This window comes from Jaculus jaculus, chromosome 3, assembly GCF_020740685.1.
Source record: "Jaculus jaculus isolate mJacJac1 chromosome 3, mJacJac1.mat.Y.cur, whole genome shotgun sequence".
Lineage (NCBI taxonomy): Eukaryota > Metazoa > Chordata > Mammalia > Rodentia > Dipodidae > Jaculus > Jaculus jaculus.
Window position 1 is genome coordinate 12,529,509 of NC_059104.1, and position 23,008 is coordinate 12,552,516.

Genomic DNA, 23,008 nt, shown 5'->3' on the forward strand with positions numbered 1-23,008 from the left:
TAGCACGTATAATACTCTATGTCAGATCCCTGGCAGCCGACCTCCCAGCACATGTCATAAGGACTGGGAAGCTTAGGCAAGAAATAGAAGGACAAATCATGAAAGCACACTGGAAGGGAATACAGGTGTTTGATGTGGAAATCAAAACATCACTCTAGCTGGGAATGGTGGTGCACACCTTAATCTCAGCACTCAGGAGACAAGAGGTAGGAGGATAACAGTGAGTTCGAGACCAGCCTGGGACTACAGAGTGAGATCCTACCTTTTAAAAATAATAAGGGTTGGAGGGATGGCTTAGTAGTTAAGGCACTTGCCTGAAAAGCCTAAGGACTCATGTTCTACTCTCCAGGTTCCACATAAGCCAGACACACTGTGACACAAGCATGCAATGTCGCATACGTGCACAAGGGGGCACACGTGTGTGGAGTCTGACTGCAGTATCTGGAGGCTTTGGCTCGCCAATTCTCTCCCTCTCCACCCTCACATGCTGTGTGCATTTTTTTCTCTCTCATTTAAAAAAAAAAAGCCAGTTTGTTGGGCTTGGGTAAAAAAAAATTAGTAGTAATAATAAAAAATACCCTCCCCACAAAACAAAACATCAGGCTCAAGAATCAAGGACAGCTTACACTACAAAGTCGCCCAAAAAGCCTTAAGTCCCGTTTTAATGTTTCAAATAAAAATAAATGTTCTCAAATAAAGTAACTATTATTAACTTTTCTCTATAATGAAGAACATAGACTTATGAATAGTTAAGAAGGAAAATTACGCTGTTTATATAATACAGTGTCCTACAACTATCAAAAGGGATGAGGTAAATATAGACCAAAAACAATACTGGATGTGGAAAAATGCCTACAAATGAAACAAGCGTAATGTGTATTAAAATACCTCAGGCTGGGCATGGTGGCACACGCCTTTAACCCCAGCACTAGGGAGGCAAAGGTAGAAGACCACTGTGAGTTCAAGGCCACCCTGATACATAGTGAATTCCAAGTCAGCCTGGACTACAGTGAAACCCTCCCTTGAAAAACAGAAACAAAAACAACTCAGCTTTGTCATTTTATAAAGATATATAGAGAAAATCTAAAAACATGCATGGGAAATAACAGTGCTACCACACAGGAGGGACTAGATAGGATCTGAGAGGGCTACGAGTAGTAGAAGACTCTGGTCTACTATTTTTCTGTACTGCTTATGAATTTCCTTTTAACGGGCAGCCTTTCCTTCCTCCTTCCAGAGCTTGGCTTGGCTTGCCTAAGGAAACTTGTTTCCACGTAGCACATCACCAACTTGCTCACAGACAAACTGAGAGACCAAGAAAGGAAGGAGGATGAGGGGCTTCAACCAGTAGCTGATCACAGGGCCTGACAGGTCTGAACTGGGGTCTTCATTAGCTCCTGACTTCCCTGAGGGTGGGCAACTCTCAGCCTGACACAATCAAAATATCCAAGAGACAGTGCGGGTCACCACCTCTTATGAAAAAAATACATATACCATGAACCCTTGCAGAATGCAGTCATCTGCAAACAAAATTACCTGGAGAATAACAATGGTCATCTGTGAAAGGGTGGATTTTGAGACTTTTACAAGAGTCTATGTTTGAGTATTAAATACACATAAACTACTTAGGAAACAAAACTGAACAGTTGTTTTTTGATTTCAACATAAACTGGCAAGAAACTCTTTAAGGTTATAGCATGGCCACAAAATTATGATGCTGATTTGTAAGTAGACCCTATTTCCCTGCCCTCCCCACCCCCCATCTCTGCTTGCAAATGAATAAAAATAATAAAGAAATAAAAACATCAAAGTTAAGTTGGTTGCCTTGGTCTTTTTAGCAGGCCACACAGGCGCACAGGACACCAGTCACGCAAGCACAGCTACCAGACGGTGCTTCATGTACGCCTGACACGCTCTGGAAGAAGAGTCGCCATCCACGCCAGTATTACCACGAAAAGGAAGTAAGTCAGTTGACACAGTCAGTGTACAATCTATGAAGTAATTTAGAGACACTGAAACAGATACTTCCTGAAAAGAAAAGCCCAATCCAAGCTCTGTCTTACCAGTGATGTTGGTAATTCAATAACATGCTCTTTTTCAAGAAATCTAACTTTTGTTTGTCCTCAGCTTTCTCTGTATGGTAGGTTTTCGTACAGACAAGCTTGCAGGTCTCCACCTTATTAAATGTAAACTGTAGAAAAAGAAAGCAGAAGGTACATCAATAAAAATGCATTTTTAAAATCCAGGTTTTTCATAAAGATTACATGGCAAATGATATAAGTGCATGAATATTGGTAATAAGCATTTTTAAATTCCTCATAGCTTAGTCAAAAATAAATCTCAATCTTATTCTGTTTCTCTATTATTATGAGTCAGCAATTTCCTTTTCACATTTTTCTCTCTTCATAGTTTTAATCTAATCATCTTTTTTGGGGAGTGGGGTGGAGAACTGGGTTCAAGGAAGGGTCTCACTCTAGCCCAGGCTGACCTGGAACTCACTCTGTACCCCAGACTGGCCTCAAATTCGGTTATCCTCTTACTTCAGCTACCCAAGTGCTGGGACTTAAAGGTGTGTACCACCCAGCCTGTCTACCCATCTTTAAAGTGTAGTTAAGTTCTAGGGGAAAACGGACATTAGTTCCCACAGTAGTAGCCCACAATAACGTTTTAAAACTTGGCAGCTTAATAGCTTCTAGAAACTGGTAGCCAAGTTTCTATGTTCAAATAGTTAACAGATACCGAGCGGCCCTTAAAGCCAGCTGAGGAGATCCCATAGCAAAAAACACATCATACATTAATTAAGAAGTCTTATCTGGGACTGGAGGGATGGTTTAGTAGTTAAGGCGCTTGCCTACAAAGCCAAAGCACCCCGGTTTGATTCCCCAGGACACACGTAAGCCAGATGCACAAGTTGGCACATGTGTCTGGAGGTCATTTGTAGCAGCTGGAGGCCCTGGTGTGCCCATTCTCTCTCTCTCTCTCCCCCTTTCTCTCTGTTAAATAAATATTTTTAAAAAAGAAGTCTTGGCCGGGCGTGGTGGCGCACGCCTTTAATCCCAGCACTCAGGAGGCACCCTGAGATGACAGAGTTAATTCCAGGTCAGCCAGAGTGAGACCCTACCTTGAAAAACCAAAAAGAAGTCTTATCTGAATGTCTACCATCAAAATAAATGACCCTTGGGCTGAAGAGATGGCTTAGCGGTTAAGCGCTTGCCTGTGAAGCCTAAGGACCCCGGTTCGAGGCTTGGTTCCCCAGGTCCCACGTTAGCCAGATGCACAAGGGGGGCGCACGCGTCTGGAGTTCGTTTGCAGAGGCTGGAAGCCCTGGCGCGCCCATTCTCTCTCTCTCTCTCCCTCTATCTGTCTCTCTCTCTGTGTCTGTCGCTCTCAAATAAATAAATAAATAATTTTAAAAAAAAATAAATAAATGACCCTTTACTCGTGTTCAGCCAGCCAATTTTTAGGCTGGAGAGATGGCTTAGCTGTTAAGCACTTCCCTGCAAAGGCAAAGGACACAGGTTCAATTCCTCAGCACCCACGTAAGGCAGACACACAAGGTGGTGCATGGTTCATTTGCAGTGGCTAGAGGCTGTGGTGCAACCATTCTCTCTCCTTTCTGCCCTTCTCTCTCAAATAACTAATTAAAAAAAAATTAATATTTTTAAAAGCTGGTAATTTTTCAAAAATTAAATTTAAAAACTAAGTATTCTTCCAATTCAGAATCCCGAACTTACTTCACATATGTAAAAGTAGTGAAATTCACAGTGTATTTTAATATTATGTTTACTCTATCAAGAGCCATTTAAGTTTTACATTTTAAAAAACATTTACTTGGGGGGAGGGTTCTGAAGAGATGCCATAGAGGCTAAGGCACTTGCCAGCAAAACCAAATGACCCAGGTTTGATTCCCTAGTACCCACATAAAGCCAGATACACAAGGTGGCGTATGTGTCTGAAGTTCACTTGAAGTGGCTGAAAGCTCTGGCATACCCGTTTTTCTTTCTCTCTCTCAAATAAATAAATAAAATATAAAAAATAAAAACATTTACTTGGGCTGGAGAGATGGCTCAGATGTTAAAGCACTTGCGTGCAAGACCTAATGACCTGGACTTAATACCCAGTACCCATGTAAAACCAGATGCACAAAGTGGCACAAACATCTGGACTTTGTCTGTAGGGACTAGAGGCCCTAGCATGCCATTCTCATTCTCTTCCTCTCTCTCTCCTTGTTAATAAAAAGTAAAAGGAAACCGATTTCCTGGACTGGTGGAGGGATGGCTGTCGAATGGTAAAGCATCTGGTATGCATGGGACCCTGGCTCAAACCCAGTAAAGCGCACAGACACAAAAAGCCCATGTACCGCCTAGTTTTGAGAAGGCAATTTACCAACTACATAGAGAGATCATAGTTTAAAATCTTTTAATTACAAATTTGGGTAAGACTTATTTATAAGTAATTCACTCGGTTTTAGGGTTTTGCTTGTTTTTGATATTTCTGAGACACTGTCTTACTATTCAGAATGGCCTCAAACTCAGGATTCCTGCCCTCAGTCTCCCTAGGTGCTGGGATTACAAGCATGCACTACTATATCCAACAAATCATCTGCTTTTTTGGTTTATTTTTATTTATTTATTTGAGAGCAACAGACAGAGAGAGAAAGAAGTACAGACACGTGTGTCCCCTTGTGCATCTGGCTAATGTGGGTCCAAAGGAATCGTGAAACAGGGTCCTTAGGCTTCACAGGCAAGCACTTAACCACTAAGCCATCTCTTCAGCCCTGCTTTTTTTTTTTAATCTGTTATGTATTAGCACCCCCACATCAGTTGCTGACTTCAGCTGACAAGTAAACGTTTGAGCGTGGCCCACTGCTGCCACCTGTCAGCCAACAGTTTAATTTCCACCAGATCCTGCAGCACAGTACCATTATTTAATATTTTGAACACTGTATGAACCTTAAAGTTCTTTTTAAGTGAAAAATAGCCTGGCAGTGGTGGCGCATGCCTTTAGTCCCAGCACTCGGGAGGCAGAGGTAGGAGGATTGCTTTGAGTTCGAGGCCACCCTGAGACTACAGTGAATTCCAGGTCAGCCTGGGCTACAGCGAGACCTTACCTCAAAAAACCAACACCAAAAACAAAACAAGTGAAAACAGAAACACAAAATATAAATACACTACTGAAAAAGCCAGGCGTGATGGCACATGCCTTTAACCCCAGCACTCGGGAGGCAGAGGTAGGAGGATCGCTGTGAGTTCGCGGCCACCCTGAGACTCCATAGTGAATTCCAGGTCAGTCTGGGCTAGAGTGAGACCCTACCTTAAAAAACCAAAAATAATGATAATAAATAAATAAATAAATACACTGACTCAGAGGCACAGATTTCCAAATTAAATAAGCAGAGGCAAGCATTATCAGTTAGAAAAGCAGTGAACCTTGCATCTCCCATGTAATGCTCATTAGACTTAGCTGAGTCAACCTGTGTGTTCAATGGTGAAGGAAAAAAGCAAGACTGAAGTGCCACTTAGTAATCTGGTCTAGGTAGCACTTGCCAGTACTTCTTATGTTCTGTGCACCCTTGAATTATCAAGGCTCAGTGTTTCCCCACAACTCTATGAGATAGCTATCCATATTTTGCAGAACAGAAAACCAAGGAAGTAAAGAAACAACACTAAGAAATGGTAGTCAGGATTTAATTCAAACAAGCTATCATGACACCTTAATGTCTGTATTTCCTGTAATACATTTAGTTGGTAATTTTGTTTCAAATTATCTTTGTTGTACATTTAATCATATTTAACCATTATTTCATATTTAACCATTATTTATTTTTTGATAAGAATTTTAAAATATTACCTCAAGGAAACCAAATAATCCTACTTGTAATATGCAAGCCTGTTCTATTTTGTAGTATTTAATTATAATAGACAAATACAGAATGCAATTTATCTAGGACAATGTTTTATTGTAATTTTTCTTGGATTATTCAATGTTGGTTTAAAACTGTGTGATAATTCTGCAAAAGTCATTAAATCAATTAATTGACTAACCCAGAGTAGAAGTCTATCTCCACCTTGTCATGAGACTGTGGCTACCTCTTAACCTTACTTTAGCTTCAATAAGCTACTGCAAAATAGGTTTCATGGTTTCCTTTTCTTGTAGGCTGTTGAATTAAACACAGGAATATGTACAGAGCAATCCAGCACGTGAGCTCACACGGGCACTGGGAGACAGCTGTTCTCACCAGTAGCTTTCAGCCCCAGCTGCTGCATGACTCCGGCTCTGCAGCCTCTGTGCTGCCTTGAGTCCACGGGGGCCGATCCCCATACCCGACTGCTCTTCAGGTCAGCCACTCTAAGCCCAGATCTCAGCCATCTTTCCCACATCCGACCCTAAAACGAGTACAAAGGCACACTTCTTTGACACCATCCACACCTCTCTCCAACGCCTGCACTCTCCCGCCCCGCTCCTTGGCACTCAAGGGTCACTAGTGGACCTGTTCTTCATGCCCACTCTCCTGATGTCTGTCCTAAGTCAAGCCGGGTTCTCACCGAGGGCCTCACTTCTCTCCAGGCTCATCATAACCCTGGGCCAGACCACTCCTCTCTTCCTGAAAGCTCAGCTTTCACTCCGTCCCTGGATGAAGCTGCTTCCTCCTGGACACCGACAGCCCTGGGTCCCTGTCACACTTCCACTTTGCTCCGAAGTCAGCTTTGTTTCTACGCTGTGCGGCTGTAGGAAGATCTCAAGGACACATGGCACATGCAAGAACTGCCACATTCATCTGCATGCCAGCTTACTGGCTCCATTCAACCTCCGCTCCAGAAAGCTCTGAACGTGCCGTCAGTGGATCTACCCATTGTCCTTTATGGCCCTGTCTCCTTTGGTGGCTTCCATTTCTTTCGTGTAGGCTCAACCGCTACCTTTTCTATATCCTCAGGTCCTTTTTTCTCTCAATCTGTTGTATTCGCTGGTCAGAGTTACAAGCCTGGCGCAATCCAGCTCTCGGGCAGCAGAGGAGTAAAGAGCTGGCACAGGCTGCTCCTACTCCACGTTACCAGACTCAGAACTCCCCCCTCCCGTCCTCCTTCCTCACTCTCAGGCACACTCAGCCAGCCCAGCTCCTCCTTCACCGACAAGCTGGAGACTGTCAAGGCTCTGGTTACCATGAGCAAACCAGGCTTGCAGAGGTACACGAGCTCCCAGCCCTTCAAGCCTGCACAAGACTACAGTGAACCTTTGGCAACCTCACTCATGAATCAAAACTTTCCCCATCCCAACGCCACCATCCTCACGCATACACGAAGAAGTGCTTGTTGACACAGCGGCCTCCACCTTCCACTCCTCTCCGTGCCTCTCCAGTACAGGCTTGTCCCTCTGCCTGGTTCTTTCTTGTGTCTACCTGGCCACTCCACAGCTGCTTTCTCAGCACTTCCCACTCACGTGGGAAGGCGACACCCAAATCAATCTCCTGACCACGGCACACATACATCTGTCAGAGCCAGACCAGCCAGTACTTCCGCCCAGAAACACGTTCTCCCTCTCTGAGAACATCCTTCATGCTTTTGTCTGCAACACCTAGTGCCCCAAGGCTTGGGTTTATTTTTCTTATCTGTCTTTGGGATCCCATTAATTTCACAGATTCAAATACAAAATATATCTCTATATTGCCAATCCTCAAAAAAATAAAAAATGAAGGCTGAGGACAGGTTTGTCATGAGATCACAGCCAGCCTAGGATAATCACTAGACTCTATCTCAAAAAAAAGTAAATAAATAGAAATATATATAGTTCCTTCCCTCCCTCTCTTCTCCCTCCCTCTTTTCAAAATCACCCTTCTCCAAACCCAGATTTAACTGTTTTCAGAGTATTTATTTATCTACTTATTTGACAGTGACAGAGAGAGAGAGAGAGAGAGAAAGAGAGTGCACCAGGGCTCCCAGCCACCGCAATGAACTCCAGATGCATGCAGCCCCTTGTGCATCTGGCTTATGTAGGTCCTGGGGAAATCAAGCCTGAACCAGGGTCCTTAGGCTTCACAGGCAAGCACTTAACCACCAAGCCATCTCTCCAGCCCTTCAGAGCATTTCTTTGTGGATGCCTAATAACTGCCTTACGCGTGGTTCTTCATATTGCAATTTCTGCTCTTCCAAGGATTCTGACGCCTCACACCTCCATGCCTAAGGCCTAAGCCAGCACCTCTGGGTGGCCATTCGAGCACTCCCGGCACTCCTGCAGTCCGTTTTTAATGGTAGCTGCAGCAAGCCTACCAGATCTAAGCTGATGCAAGAACTTCTCATCTTGCTCAGATATGAATGCAGGTGTTTTTGTTTGTTTGCTTGTTTTGTTTTGGGACTTTTTTGGTGGTACCAAGGACTGAAGCCAGGGTCTTAAGACATGAGGCAAGGGCTCTGCCACTGAAGTATGATTCTCCCTATGATGTAGTAATTACTTCTTTGCTTCCATCTCCTCCTAGTCTGGGCCACTCACCTTCTCAGGTTGTATTGATTTCCCTCTGTTCCTTGAACACGCCAGGCAAGTTCACACCTGGGGACCTGGCATTTGCTGTTCTCTGCCCCTGGAGCCCCTTCCCTAAGTATTCAGTGGCTTTTTGCCTTACTTAATTCAGATCTTTTATTCAAATGTCACCTTCTCAGTGAGACGTTTGAAATTTACATTTTTAAATGTCACATCTCGGTAAGTCAACAAAATGGAAAATTCTCTGTCCACTTCCCGTTTTATTTCAGTGGTAATTAGTACAGTGTATACTTTCACCATCTATAGCTCCCTTCTTGCCAACAGAACAAAAGATCCGTAAGAAAGATTTTTTGTTTGTTTGTTTTGTCTTGTCCACTGCTATATCCCACATCTACAATAGATCCTGCACATGAAAAGTACTGACCCAACAAATTTTTAGTCCAGTCAATGAGTGAGTGGTCACACCTGCCATGAGGTTTTGTATTTATCTGACAGTCCTCTATACTGTTGCTTGCCTGACTTTAACAGAAATCACATCAAAGTTGGAAAGCAGACTTGGGGTTTATTTTGCTACTGGTTGTTACCCACTGCTTTTACTGCACATTTAAAATAAGGTGAAAATATTTAAAAATAAAGGCCAGAATAATCAAAAGTGAAATGAACCAGTCATGGTGGCACACACCTTTAATTCCAGCACTTGGGAGACAGAAGTAGGAGGATCACAGTGAGTTCGAGACCAGCCTGAGACTACACAGTGAATTCCCCAGGTCAGCCTAGACTAGAGTAAGACCCTACCTCGAAAAGCAAAAAAAAAAAAAAAAACCTAAGTAATTGCTCAAAAGCCCCAGTGGGGAATGATGCAGTTAACACATATGCTGCCAGTATACAGACACACTGAATTCTTCCCCAGGGACTTTATTCCTTTAGGTTTTCAAGTTTACTGTCTTTCAAAATGTTAAAAAATGTTAAAAACCAGTGGAATTTCTCAGGCAAAAAAATTTGCATTAGAATATTTGAGGATGGATCTGATTGAAAACTGTAAAGCTATAGTGGACTACACTCACACAATGATGTGTCTCTCCCTCAAGGCTTCCCAGCAAAGGTCCAGCTACTAGCCTAGAGGGACTGAGGCCCAGGGACCTGCTCAAAGATGCTCCATGTAATTAAGTGCCAAGAGAAGTGAGTGTGCTGAGTGACAAAGTGGCTCTAAGTCACAGGAGGAGAGCATAGGAATCCAGCAAAGGGAGCTGTCAAGACTGAAGAATAAAAGCTAAGTCAAGGAAGAGCCAAGACAGGGAGCGGCCTCCGGGGCCCAGAGGCCTGAAGGAAGCGAGGTAAAGGAGCAGCAGGACATCACGCCACATCAGTCTTCCTCACGTGGGCTTGAGGGTGGGGAAGTTTCAGGAAAGGGTAACCAGGAGCTTAAGGACAACAGAGGGAGAAGAAACTTAACTTTCACTTTCTAGGCTTCTGCACTGTTAACTTTTATGCGGTGATTGTCACTGTAATCATTTCTCTAAGAGAGAAAGATCATCTTCCTCCGTGCAGGGGGACACATACGAGCAGAGGACTGTACAAAATGGACAGGTAACAGATTTAAAAGGAAAACAATTCTAGGAGATGACAAATATATTGTGTGTAGTCTGGTTGGTTTAACTGATGTCCTGTATCAGAGATGTTCAAAATATACTTTCAATGATCAAAATAGAAAGATTAGCTAAATAAAACTGAATAGCCAAGCAAAAACTCCCCCAAAACACCAACCGAGAAGCCCAGGCAGCTTACAACTGTGAATGGAAGTCTACAGATACCACTCACAAAGAGCAGGCGAGACTTTTCATGAGCAGAAGGAAACTGTCTGATCTTGCAGTAAGGCAGACAGTGCTCCATGCCGTCCTTCCCGGCACTACCTTGTTATTCATAACACGAGCCTCGTGAGAGTGCAGACAGCCTGAGCAGTGACACACCCTGAGAAGGATGCAAAGGAACTGCTCCACACCTGTGACGCTAACCTATCTCAAAACAAGAAAAGGGAGGGAGAAGAAAGAAAGAAACCCTCAAAAGTATGACTGAATAAATTTTAAGTAATACTAAACACAAACCTTATATGGTGAAGGTTCAATTCTTTCCCCAAATAACACCTGACCAAGATTTTCAGATGGGCGTTTTCCTTCAGATGCTTGGCAGAAATCAAACCTGAGGGAAAAGTAGTCAAGTTATTAACCATGAAAGAAACACTGCAATAGGAACATACTGGCCAATCCTGAAAGGTGACTTATTTTTACACCTCTTATAGATGACAAATGTATTTATATTCTGTTACCTATACCATAACTCCCACAAAAGACAGAAACACTCTAGATTTTTATTTTGGGATTAAAAAAGACATTTATACTTTATTTTTGTTAAATTCTACTATAAAACAACTTACATTCTTATTCTTCAAGCAAACCTTTCAGAACCAATCTCCCTGAGCTCTCCAGTCCAGGTGCAGGCGCATCAAGTCTCCCCGCCTCACCTGAGCACCAACAACCACGCCTCACTATGAGAAGCCGACTGGACCGACTGTGAGCACACAGGCGTGAAGAAACACCCAGTCGGCTGTAAGCCTCTCCCTGGGCTATTACCTCCTTGTATTGCAAACCAACTTCATCAAGTTTTGTTTCAATGTCATAGCCCAATTTTCATTTTGCCACAGAAACTAAAGGGTGTTGTTCTATGTTCACCCTAGAATGATGCGGGGAGCAAGCCAGACCAGAATAATAAATGGCAACAGATCTGTGAGATTCCTAAGATCAATTTCAAAATGATGAAAAAAATAAGACTGGGGCTGGGCACCACTAAAGGAATCCTCTCTCTTGGATGTAACAGATCCATCGAGTTTCCTAAAAAAAGGCATAAAGACCAAAGGAAAGCTGGGCGTGGTGGTGCGCGCCTTTATTCCCAGCACTTGGGAGGCAGGGGTCAGAGGATCACGGTGAGCTCGAGGCCACCCTGAGACTCCATAGTGTATTTCAGGTCAGCCTGAGCTAGAGTGAGACCCTACCTTGAAACAACCCCCCCCCCCAAAAGACAACGACGACCAAAGGAGAGATGGCTGCTTGCTTACAGAGCAAAACAAAAGAAATAGCATTAAGTTTTCAATAGTCCCATGAATTATGGTCTATCCACTCATCAATTTTACACCCTCCTCTTATACTTAGTTAGCCATGTAGGTTCTTACAGGGTAGCATTTTTTTTTGCGCATGTTTTTCTTGATAGTAAGTATGTATTTTCTTTTAAAACTCATGAGTGGCAGAAAAATTGGAAGCCAACTAAAATTTAGGAGCTGTTTCAAAACTAGTATGAAATAATAAAGCAACCAAACAACTACATGATTTTTATGCAGCATTTTCATATGTTGGAACAAATCTGGAAATGAATGCCGATAAATAAAGAATTCGCACCGGGGGTGGTGGCGCACACTTTTAACCCCAGAACTCAGAGGCTAAGATAGGAGGGTCACTGGGAGGTTGAGGCAAGCCTGAGACAAATTCCAGGCCAGGTAACCCTGAGCTACAAGAGCAAGATCCTTCCTCAAAAAAAACAAAAAACAAAGGAAGTAATAAGCAAGTAGAATCTACACAGTAACAGTTACTAAAGAGACTAGAGTAACTGCATATTGACAATGAGAAAGGTGAAGTACCAATCGAATATAATATACATTTATCTTTATTTAAAACAAAACTGTATAAATATGGCTACCTACATTAGATTTTCAGAGAAAATACAATACACAGACAACAGCAGCAGTTCTTTCTGGAGACTGATTATGAAACACAGAAGAATTCTGCTTAAAAATGTATAGGAATTACTTACTCAGCATTCAGGAGGCAGAGGCAGGAGGATGATCTCAAGTTCAAGAACAACTTATATATAAAGTGAGACTGCCTCAAAAAAAATAAATAAAAGGTGGGAGTGGGTGATGAAGGTTCTATTAATTTTAAAAACTTAGCCAGGAAAGTGCTTTCTTTCCATGAACGCACGAAGACCTGAGTTTGGGTCCCTAGCACCCACGGAAAAAGAAGGATGCAATGGTGTGACGTTGTACTCTGTGCTGGGGAGACAGGATCCCTGGGACTTGCTGACCAACTAGTCTAGGCAAATTGGTGAGCTCTATGTTCAGTGAGAAATGCTATCTTTCAAAAAAGTAAGGGTCGAGCTGGAGAGGTTAAGGCACTTACCTGCAATGTCTGATGACCTGGGCTCAATCCCCCAGTACCCAAATAAAGCCAGATGCACACATCTGGAGTTCATTTACAGGGCTGGAGACCCAGGTGTGGACATCCTGTCTGTCTCTATTCTCTCTCACTCTGCTTGCAAATAAATAAAAAGATTTTTTAAAAAATAAGGTAGACAAAGCCGGGCGTGGTGGCGCATGCCTTTAATCCCCAGCACTCGGGAGGCAGAGGTAGGAGGATCACCATGAGTTTGAGGCCACCCTGAGGTTCCATAGTGAATTCCAGGTCAGCCTGGGCTAGAGTGAGACCCTACCTCGAAAAACCAAATAAATAAATAAATAAAAATAAAAATAAATAAGGTAGACAGCAAATGAGGAAGACATGAGACACTGACCTCTGGTCTCCACATGCATGTGCACACATGTGCATACATATACACAGGGTAAAAAAGAAACGAAGGAGAGAGAAAAGAAGAAAAGGAAATTGTTTGGGTTGGTGCATCTGTTGTATAACAAAATTAAAAAAGATGATCACTGCCAGGCATAGTGGCGCATGCCTTTAATCCCAGCACTCGGGGGTAGGCATAGGTAGAAGAATCATCGTGAGTTCAAGGTCACCCTGAGAATACAGAGTGAATTCCAGGTCAGCATGGACTAGAGTGAAACCCTACCTCAAAGAACAAAATAGATGATCCCAGGTTAACTCTTATCTTTGACATCTTTTATTTTTTAACTTTTTTTGTTCATTTTTATTTATTTGAGAGTGACAGACAGAGAAAGAGGCAGATAGAGAGAAAGAGAGAGAGAGAGAATGGGTACGCCAGGGCTTCCAGACACTGCAAACAAACTCCAGATGCATGTGCCCCCTTGTGCATCTGGCTAACGTGGGTCCTGGAGAATTGAGCCTCGAACTGGGGTCCTTAGGCTTCACAGGCAGGCACTTAACCGTTAAGCTGTCTTTCCAGCCCATCTTTGACATCTTAAAGAGTTTTTCAAGATGGATGTGGCAGTGAACTCTTGTAATCCCAACATTTAGGTGGATTATGTAGGAAGATTGCCCCAAGGTTGAGGCTAGCCTGGGTTATATACAGAGTTCCAGGCTAGCCACAGCTACAAAGTGGAACCCTATCTCAAAAATAAATACAAATGTGTTTCTAACAGTGGAGGAACTAATTCTCAATGCACAAGACCCTGATGACTCATTAAGATTTTATACAAAAGCCAAGTGAAAGACTTACGCTGTATATTCATAAGGAAGAACAGATTCCACCGAGTCAAGTCTGTTAACAAACAGTTCTATTTCAGCCTGAAAATGAGCAAACACAGAATGAGAACATAGGCAGCAAGAGATAATGGCTTTTAAAAAATCTACATGTTTAAAATTTGAAGTTTCGTAATTTCCAACCAACTTTAAATTTTACAAATCCATACAATTAATAAATTTATATGCAATGAAAATAAATCAGGGCTGGAGAGATGGCTTAGTGTTTAAGGTGCTTGCCTGCAAAGCCTAAGGACCCAGGCTTGACTCCCCAGAACCCAAGTAAGCCAGATGCACAAGGTGGCACATGCATCTGAAGTTTGTTTGCAGTGAAGGCAGCCCCGGTGTGTCCATTCTCTCTCTCTCTCTAATAAATAAATAAAAGTTAAAAAAAAAAAAAGAGAGCCAGGAGCCGGGCATGGTGGCGCACGCCTTTAATACCAGCACATGGGAGGCAGAGGTAGGAGGATCGCCCTGAGTTCGAGGCCACTCTGAGACTCCATAATTCAGGTCAGCCTGGGCTAGAGTGAGACCCTACCTCGAAAAATAAAAAAATAAAAAGAAAGAGGGAGAGCGTCAGGCATGGTGGTGCACACTTTTAATCCCAGCCGGGAGGCAGAGATAGAAGGCTCACCATGAGTTCAAAGCCACCCAAGACTACATACTGAATTCCAGGTGAGCCTGAGCTAGGACAAGACTCTACCTCAAAAAAACTAAAACATCTCGAGTTGTAAGTGTATTAGTTTTATGCCTTTTAAATTCTAAAGTTTCTAATATTAAATAAGATACTTTAGCTAAAAGCATTTATCACATTAATATAAATGCTGTTTTATAAGCCTGATTTTCCAAATTAAGCATTTCATTCAATAACACAAAAAGTATTCTTACTTTTAAAAACCACTTTCAAATGTTTTTTGTTAACATTTCTCACAAGAAACACTGTTGCGCTGAAGAAATTTCTGAAGCAATCACACTATAAATATGACCCCATGCACTCTGAAGCAGGCAAGGAGACAGGACCGTGACCACCTGGTGTGGCTTTGCAGGCAGCTGTGACCCTTCTGAGAAGGGGGCACCACCAGCAAGCAGTGAAGACTCTCAACAAGCAGAGCCAGGCAACAGTGAGGGAGGCTAGGAAAGGAGCTCAACCCCACGGGCTTCCTTCTGCAGCTCCCCACGATCCGCCAGGCAGACGAAGTTCCCAGGGACTCACCGGTTCAACAAGCCTCAGGCCATCGGTGTTTTGAAATAGTTTGGTGCTAAACCAAAAGATTAAGTAAGAACTTTTTTTCCCCCGATGTAGGGTCTCAGGCTGACCTGGAATTCACTAGTCTCAGAGTAGCCTGGAACTCAGGGTGCTCCTCCTACCTCTGCTGGGATTAGAGACGTGCACCACCACGCCCGGCCCGGGACAAGTATTTTTAAAGGTAGACAAGCTGGTGGTTGCCTATGGACTTCATCAGGAAGCTACCAGGAATGGCAGAAAGCACAGTGTCACTTTGATTTCACCAACTAGTGCTGTTGCCAGGCCTTAATACTTGCTGGCATCGCCAAAAACAAAACAAGACATTGGACATACAATTTAAATAAGCCCACACCAAGTAATCTGACAGCTGGAAGGGCAGCAAACACCAAGCGGAGAAGAGACCGCAGGCCAGACTGCCTGAGTTACAGCCCTTCCGCCACCTTTTACTAGCTGGGATTCTGGTCACGTTTTTAAAAATCTTATGAGTCCTTGATTATTAAGGCCTGTATTTTATTTATTTATTTATTTATTTATTTATTTATTTGAGAGAGAGACAAAGAGGGAGGGAGAGAATGGGTGTGCCAGGGCCTGTAGCCACTGCAAACAAACTCCAGGTGCACGCACTACTTTGTGCATTTACATGGGTATTGGGTAATTGAACCAAGATCCTTAGGTTTTGAAGGCAAATGCCTTAACTGCTGAGCCATCTCTCCAGGCCCTGGTCAAGTTATTTCATGTCAGTTATCTCACAGGTACTTGTTTCCTTTTCTGCAAAATGGCAACAATAGTATTTACAGTAATATTGATCTCAAGGGGCTCTGTGGGTTGTGCTGCAGCTTGTAAAGTATACCACTGTGCTTATTACATGTTAAAATGCAGCCAAAAGCATGGGGGCGCACACCTTTAATCCCAGCACTCGGGAGGCCGAGGTAGGAGGATCACTGTGAGCTCAAGGCCAGTCTGAGACTACATAGTGAATTCTAGGTCAGACTGGGCTAGTCCTAACTCAAAAAACCCAAACAAACAAAATAACTTTTCACTGATTAGAAGGGTTGATACTGTTATGAAAATACATCAGAATCTAAATACTATTTAACAATATCTTTTTAAAAAGCATTTTACTTTTTATTAATTTACTTTAGGGGGGAAGAGAGAGACAGGCAGACAGAGAGAATGGGCATGCCAGGGCCTCTAGTCACTGCAAACGAACTCCAGACACATGTACCACCTTGTGCATCTGGCTTACAAGGGTACTGGGAAATCAAACCTGGGTCCAAGAGAAAATGTTTTGACTCCACAGCCTGGGCTGCTCACTCCCATGCTGGGATGCTACTGCCTTTCCTGCTTTTTTTGCCCAGTCTCCTGTGAACCTTAACTGCTTGTGATCCTGGGCTTCCAGAATTAATGCCATGATCTATACAGAGCTGAGTGTCTTATGTGTGTAGTTAACTTTCACTTAGGAGGTTTTCTATTTTGTTCTTGGATATCATCCAGAATTAAAGTTTTATTTTCAGGGTTGTGGCTGTATAGGATCAGCTTCTGGGCATTGCTGCTCATAGGACACAGAGCTCAGGGACAGTGACCACATGTCTTATTGGAATATGTTTATTCAAAACAATTCCCTTTAGGATTACTTTGGTCTCGTCTGAGTTAAGAATTGTCTTCTTCAAAATCTTCCCAACGTGGCGAGTGAGCAGCCCAGGCTACAGTCAAAGCAGTGCTGGGCTTCTCTGCTTCCTGTCTCCACTCTGAGATTGAGACAGTCACTGAATGCTACTGAGCTTCCATCTTCCTCCCCTAAATTTTATGAGGACAGTAATATATGAATATGGACTGGTACACTAATTTTATCATGTTCTCATCCCTTTATGCTTTTTTTGGTCCCCTTTCCCGGGCCCCTCCATCCCTTGAAGACCCTCCTCTTCAAGGAAGTTCTCTTGTTGCTCCACCCCTCCCCCTCAATCATTTCCTCATTTAAAAAGTCAAGAGTTGTGAGCCGGGCGTGGTGGCACAAGCCTTTAAGCCCAGCACCCAGGAGGCAGAGGTAGGAGGATCTCCATGAGTTCAAGGCCACCCTGAGACTACACAGTGAATTCCAGGTCAGCCTGGGCTAGAGTGAGACCCCACCTTGAACAACAAAAACAAAAACAAAAAATCAGAGTTGTTAGGAAAACTCAGACACTTTCATCATATTAGCAAAGAGCACCTAGTAGGTTTGAAAGAGAAGAGCAAAAGAAGAAAGCACTCCATCACAGATATCAGATCTCCTTCGCAGCCTCTGTGGACACTTTTAACGGCAACAGGGAAGGTCAAGAAGCTACAAGTAACTAGGAAACACGGTGACAGACCACTGTGACAGGACGTGCATGCGGCAGAGGGACACGGGAGCCGAGGGAAGCGGGCTCCAAGGCTCACAGCACAGAGCAGATCCAGTAAGCCTGTTTACACTGGAGACGTGGAGCTCGGGTCTGGGATTCTGCCTCATCTACTCAGGTGCACCTTTAGAAGGAAGGACAACGGTTGTGTTTGTATTAGCGTAAAAGCGATTCTTCCTGATGCCAATTTTGAAGCAGTAGCATTCATTCACTGGTAAGTGTCCAAAAGCTAAGAATCAATGCTTTTACTCTGGAAAAAACTATGAAGGTATGAAACTAAATTTAAATAAATATGGATCACTTATGCCAATAGAACACATGTAAATTATGTATTTTTTTCTTGATACACTTCAAAATCAGGTACTGGGGGGATGGCCCAGAAGTCATAGGAGCTTGCTTGCAAAGTGGCCAGCCCAAGTTTGATTACCTAGCAGCCACGTAAGGCCAAAGCTAGGAGAATCCAAAGCTCACAGGCCGGCCGGCATGCTGCGCATCTGCAGTGGTACGAGATCCTGATCCAGAGGAGGAGGAGCTGGAGCCACGGGGGAGCTCCTGAGGGTGCTCACTGATGGTGCTGGGGCTGCTGCGCTCCCTTGGCACGGACCTGTGAAAGGGGCAGCTTCTTCCGCCACGATGGAACTTCCCCTGGATCTGTAAGCTTCAATAAATCCCTTCCTCCATAACTGTGCCTGGTCTAGTCTAGAAGCTCATCCCAGCCACCTAGGGCTGTCTGCATAGGGAATTCCAGGTCAGCCTGGGGCAGAGTGAGATCCTACCTTGAAAATCCAACGTGAATAAACAACTTCAAACCTTCATGACTTCACTCAAAAAACTGGTGCAGATACATTCATTCTGGATCTACTCTGAGCAGCACTCAGGCATGCTTTCTTAAATGTGATCCATTCCATATTTATAGTCAGCTGCTCCCAAAATAACAGACTCATTTTATAAAAAGCTTCTAAAAATAATTAACAAGAAAGGAAGGTTAAAAGTATGACTCTGAGTAAGTTTCCTTTGTATCAAAAATATTGTTTAATTCATTTAAGCTTCTCTGTCCTTATTTTCCAGTAAGGGTATATCTGGCCATGTTTCTTTCCAGCAGAGGAAAATCTTCTTCTCTCATCTAAGAATAAGATCTCCGTATCATCAGTGCATTTTGGAGAGCTACCGCTGATTTTAGTTGCCAGGTCGGACTTCGAGTTGAGGAGGCAATGGTGACTTAACAGTGCAAAGCAGCAGAGGCGATTGGCTTGCTCATCTTCAGTTCGGCCCCCAGGACCCCCAGCACACTGGGGACTGCAGAGCCAGCATGCATCACATCCACCCTGTGCAGGCCACCACCCTGACCAGGGCTTTACTTACTACAGCCATACCGTCCCTGATGTTAACAAGCAGCAGAGGCGACAGGAAAGGAAACCCCCCACACACACAGCTCAAGACTTTAACTATGGTTTTAAAAACAAAACAAAACAAAAATAATAATAATAATAATAAGTTAACTAGAAGAAAACAAGACCCAGAACCCTCAAAAGCATTCAAAAAATGTGCCAGGCATAGGGACACACACCTTTATCATCACAGCACTTGGGAGGCTGAGGCAGAAGGATCACTGTGAGTTCAAGGCCAGCCTGAAACTACCCAGTAAATTCCAAGCCAGCTGGGCCAGAGTAAGATCTTACCTTGAAATATCAAAAAAAAAAAAAAAAAAAAAAAAAAAGGGTTTCAGAATTGGCTGTGCTGCACACGCCTTCACCTTCGGCACCGGGAGGGGGAGCACCACGAGTTACAGGCCAGCCTGGACTACAGAGTAAGAGCCTGACTCCAGAAACAAAAAAATACTTTGTTTTTCGAGGTAGGGTCTCACTCAAGCCCAGGCTGACCTGGAATTCATTTCGTAGACTCAGCAAGACTGTCTCAAAAATCAAGCCATACTGGCAAATACTGTGAAGACACAGGTAACATTTGGCTAAGGTCACCTAAGTTTTTTTCTTGAAAGCAAGCAATATTAAATAGAATTATAAAAGTACTTCTTGCCTAATAATTTTTTTTTTTTTTTTTGTGGTTTTTCGAGGTAGGGTCACACTTTAGCTCAGGCTGACCTGGAATTCACTATGGAGTCTCAGGGTGGCCTCGAACTCTTGGCGATCCTCCTACCTCTGCCTCCCGAGTGCTGGGATTAAAGGCGTGCGCCACCACGCCCGGCTTTTGCCTAATAATTTTATATTTGGGGCTACTCAAATAATCTTGCTAAATATATTCTAGCAAAGCTAATTATAAGAGATAAACTAGGGCCAGTATAATGCTAACAAGAAATGGTTAAGCAAACCATAAACAGTACAATGGTAAGAAGGGAATACTACATTGTCCATAAAAAGCACTAAGAATGTACAGAGACGATATGAAAATGCATGCCTATGTAATGACAGTAAGTAAAAAGAGTGAAACACAGTATTTATAAAGTACAAGACCATAAGTCAAAAGACAAAGGGATGTAAGTAGAATGTACATTTCCTGTACTACTGATTCTCCCATAGTAAATGAAACGTAATAATTTTAAGTTGACAAAAGGGTCAAATCCTCAGGGTTCTCCTGTCTCTTAAAACCTGTACTGATCTAAATGTAGGACATGGACTTTGCAGTAAACATAGAAACTATGCTACACACATCACACTTACGCTGTACTTGTTTCAACTTTACATTTATTTATAGTGTATACAATCACAACCATAGCTAATATGAACACTGTTCTCCTCCTCTAAAATCACAAAATACCTTTCAAGAGGACTACATAATAAGCTATTATGATTAACCTTATTTTATAGATGATAAAACAATGGAAACAATATGACAGATGTTTCCATCCATCCCTCTAATTCCCCACCCTAACTGCAGTTTTGAAAATAATTACTTTCATTTCGTTGCTTCTAGCTTTTAAAATACTTTATTTGGGCTGGAGAGATGGCTTTGCTTAGCAGTTAAGGCTGGCCTGTAAAACCCAAGGACCCAGGTTCAATTCCCCAGGACCCACATAAGCCAGATACAAAAGGTAGGGCTTGTGTCTGTAGTTAATTTGCATTAGCTGGATGCCCTGGTGCCCCCACTTTCTCCTCCTCCCATATACATACATACACATATATGTATATATCTGCTTCTTTCTCCCTCTCTCAAATAAGTTAAAAAAAATTTTTTTTTAATTTTTTTTTCAAGGTAGGGTTTCACTCTAGCCCAGGCTGACCTGGAATTCACTATGGAGTCTCAGGATGGCCTCAAACTCACGGTGATCCTCCTACCTCTGCCTCCCGAGTGCTGGGATTAAAGGCATGCGCCCTCCTAGATGAGGGGAGGCAGGGAGAAAGGGAGTATGAATGAAAATGTGCCCAGGGCCTCTTGCCACTGAACTCATGCAGCACGCACCACCGCTTTGCACACCTGGGTTTACATGGGCACTGGGGAACTGAACCCAGGCCGCTGGTCTTTGCAAGCACCTTTAAATGCTGAACTACTTCTAATATTTATTATTAATAAAAGCTACTTCTGCTTTTCTGAATAATGTGGTCAAGACTGTCCTTAAGAAATATGGAATGTTACTTAGTAGCAGAGGCCAGTAAGTTAAAAAGGAGACATAAAGGGAAGAGAAAGGAAGGGAGGAGGGTACTTAATAGGTTGATATTGTATATATGTAAGTACAATGATTGTGATGGGGAGGTAATATGATGGAGAATGGAATTTCAAAGGGGAAAATGTGGGGGATGGGGAGGGAGGGAATTACCATGGGATTTTTTTTTATAATCATGGAAAATGCTAATAAAAATTTAAACAATTAAAAAGAAAAAGAAAAGAAATATGGAATGTGAGCCGGAGAGATGGCTTAGCAGTTGAGGCACTTGCCTACAAAGCCTAAGGACCCATGTTTGACTCTCCAGGTCCCATGTAAGCCAGATGCACAAAGTGACAAAAGTGTGCAAAGTTGCACATGTGCACAAGATGGCACATGCATCTGGAGCTCAAATGCAGTGGCTAGAGGTCCTGGTGCGCCAAGTCTCTCTCTAGCGTTCTCTTTCATTTAAAAAAAGAAGAAGGAAGGAAGGAAGATGGACTGTTTGCATTTCTTATGTTGAAATCTCCTGAGGTGGTAACGAGGCAGTCTGGCAGAGCCTTTGGAGTGATCAGACCCAAGGGCAGAGCACTGCCACAAATGGGTTTGGTGTCCTCACAAGATGGGCACACAGCAGCCCTTCCATCGCCTACGGCGGCGCCACCTATGAAACAGGAAACAACCCCGTACAGACCCTCAATCTGTGGGCCTTTAATGCTGCCTTTTCCAGCCGCCCACACTGTGGAGCAATTTTTTTTTAATGGATGGAGGGATGGAAGGGTGAAAGGAAGTAAATAAGAAATGGATAAGAATTAAATTATTGCCCCAAGAGACATAATAAACATTTCAACTAGTCACTGATTATTTACCGTATCTCCACTGTGGAGCTACAGGAGAAGTTCGAAAGTTCAAGTTCTCTAAACCAGTTGTCAAGCTGCAGGAATAAGGCCTGTGGAAAGCACAACCTCCTTCCCTCCTCGCAGTTGTGACTCCAAGGCCAAGATGGGGGGGTGGCTGACAAGTAAAACCCAAACCTTTCAGAAACATGACAGCCTTGCCTCTTTTAACCTTACACCTATCAAAATGAAAAGCCACATGTCATTTTAAAATAAAGCTTTTGAGGCCACCCTGAGACTACAAAGTGAATTCCAGGTCAGCCTGGGCTAGAGCAAAACCCTATCTCAAAAAACGAAAAACAAAAACAAAAGAATGAGATGGGACTGGAGAGATGGCTCAGCAGCTTAGGCTCTTGCCTAAAAACCCAGGTTGGATTTCCCAGTACCCATGTAAGCCAGATGCACAAGGTGGCACATGCATCTGGAGTTCACTTGCAGTGGTGAGAGACCTTGGCACACCCATTCTTTATCTGCCCCCCCTCTCTGAAATAAATATTTTTCAATTAAAAAGAAAATAAAATAAAGCTTTTGAGAAAACAAAAACCATTCTATTGTCAAGCCGCCTGCAAATTCACTCATCCTCATTTTCTGAGGTGTGTCTCAAGCAAGCACTTCCCTGAAGAATCTGGTTCACAAATATTTCCTAATTTCCCAGCACTTTCGGCACAAATATTCCCTAACATGTCAGGCTTCATGGATGGGGTCAAAAGCTTATGTCTGGCTTTGAGGGTTCCTAGAGGACAGGCAATGTATATCTATCTCTCTACCTCTCTACCTACCTATCCCTCTCTCTTTCTCTCAAACTAGTAGTACAATATACAATTGCCTCTTTAAAGCCCAATACTAAGCTGTAAAGGCTGGATACCAAAAAATTTAATGGAAAAACAACTAGTATGTGTGCAAGATTAGCTCTCTCGCTCAATCAGAACCCATAAAACAGAACC

General features: G+C 43.1%; 1 protein-coding gene across 1 annotated transcript in view; it reads right to left on the minus strand.

Annotated features, from left to right (window-relative positions):
- Tm9sf2 (transmembrane 9 superfamily member 2) overlaps positions 1-23,008 on the minus strand; it is a 58,995-nt gene that overhangs the window by 34,390 nt on the left and 1,597 nt on the right. Inside the window, exons 2-4 of the mRNA XM_045146011.1 lie at positions 13,930-13,997; positions 10,575-10,668; positions 2,064-2,191 (exon numbers count right to left, since the gene is read on the minus strand). Coding sequence (XP_045001946.1) covers positions 2,064-2,191; positions 10,575-10,668; positions 13,930-13,997 — 290 coding nt within the window. The remainder of the gene's footprint in view (positions 1-2,063; positions 2,192-10,574; positions 10,669-13,929; positions 13,998-23,008) is intronic.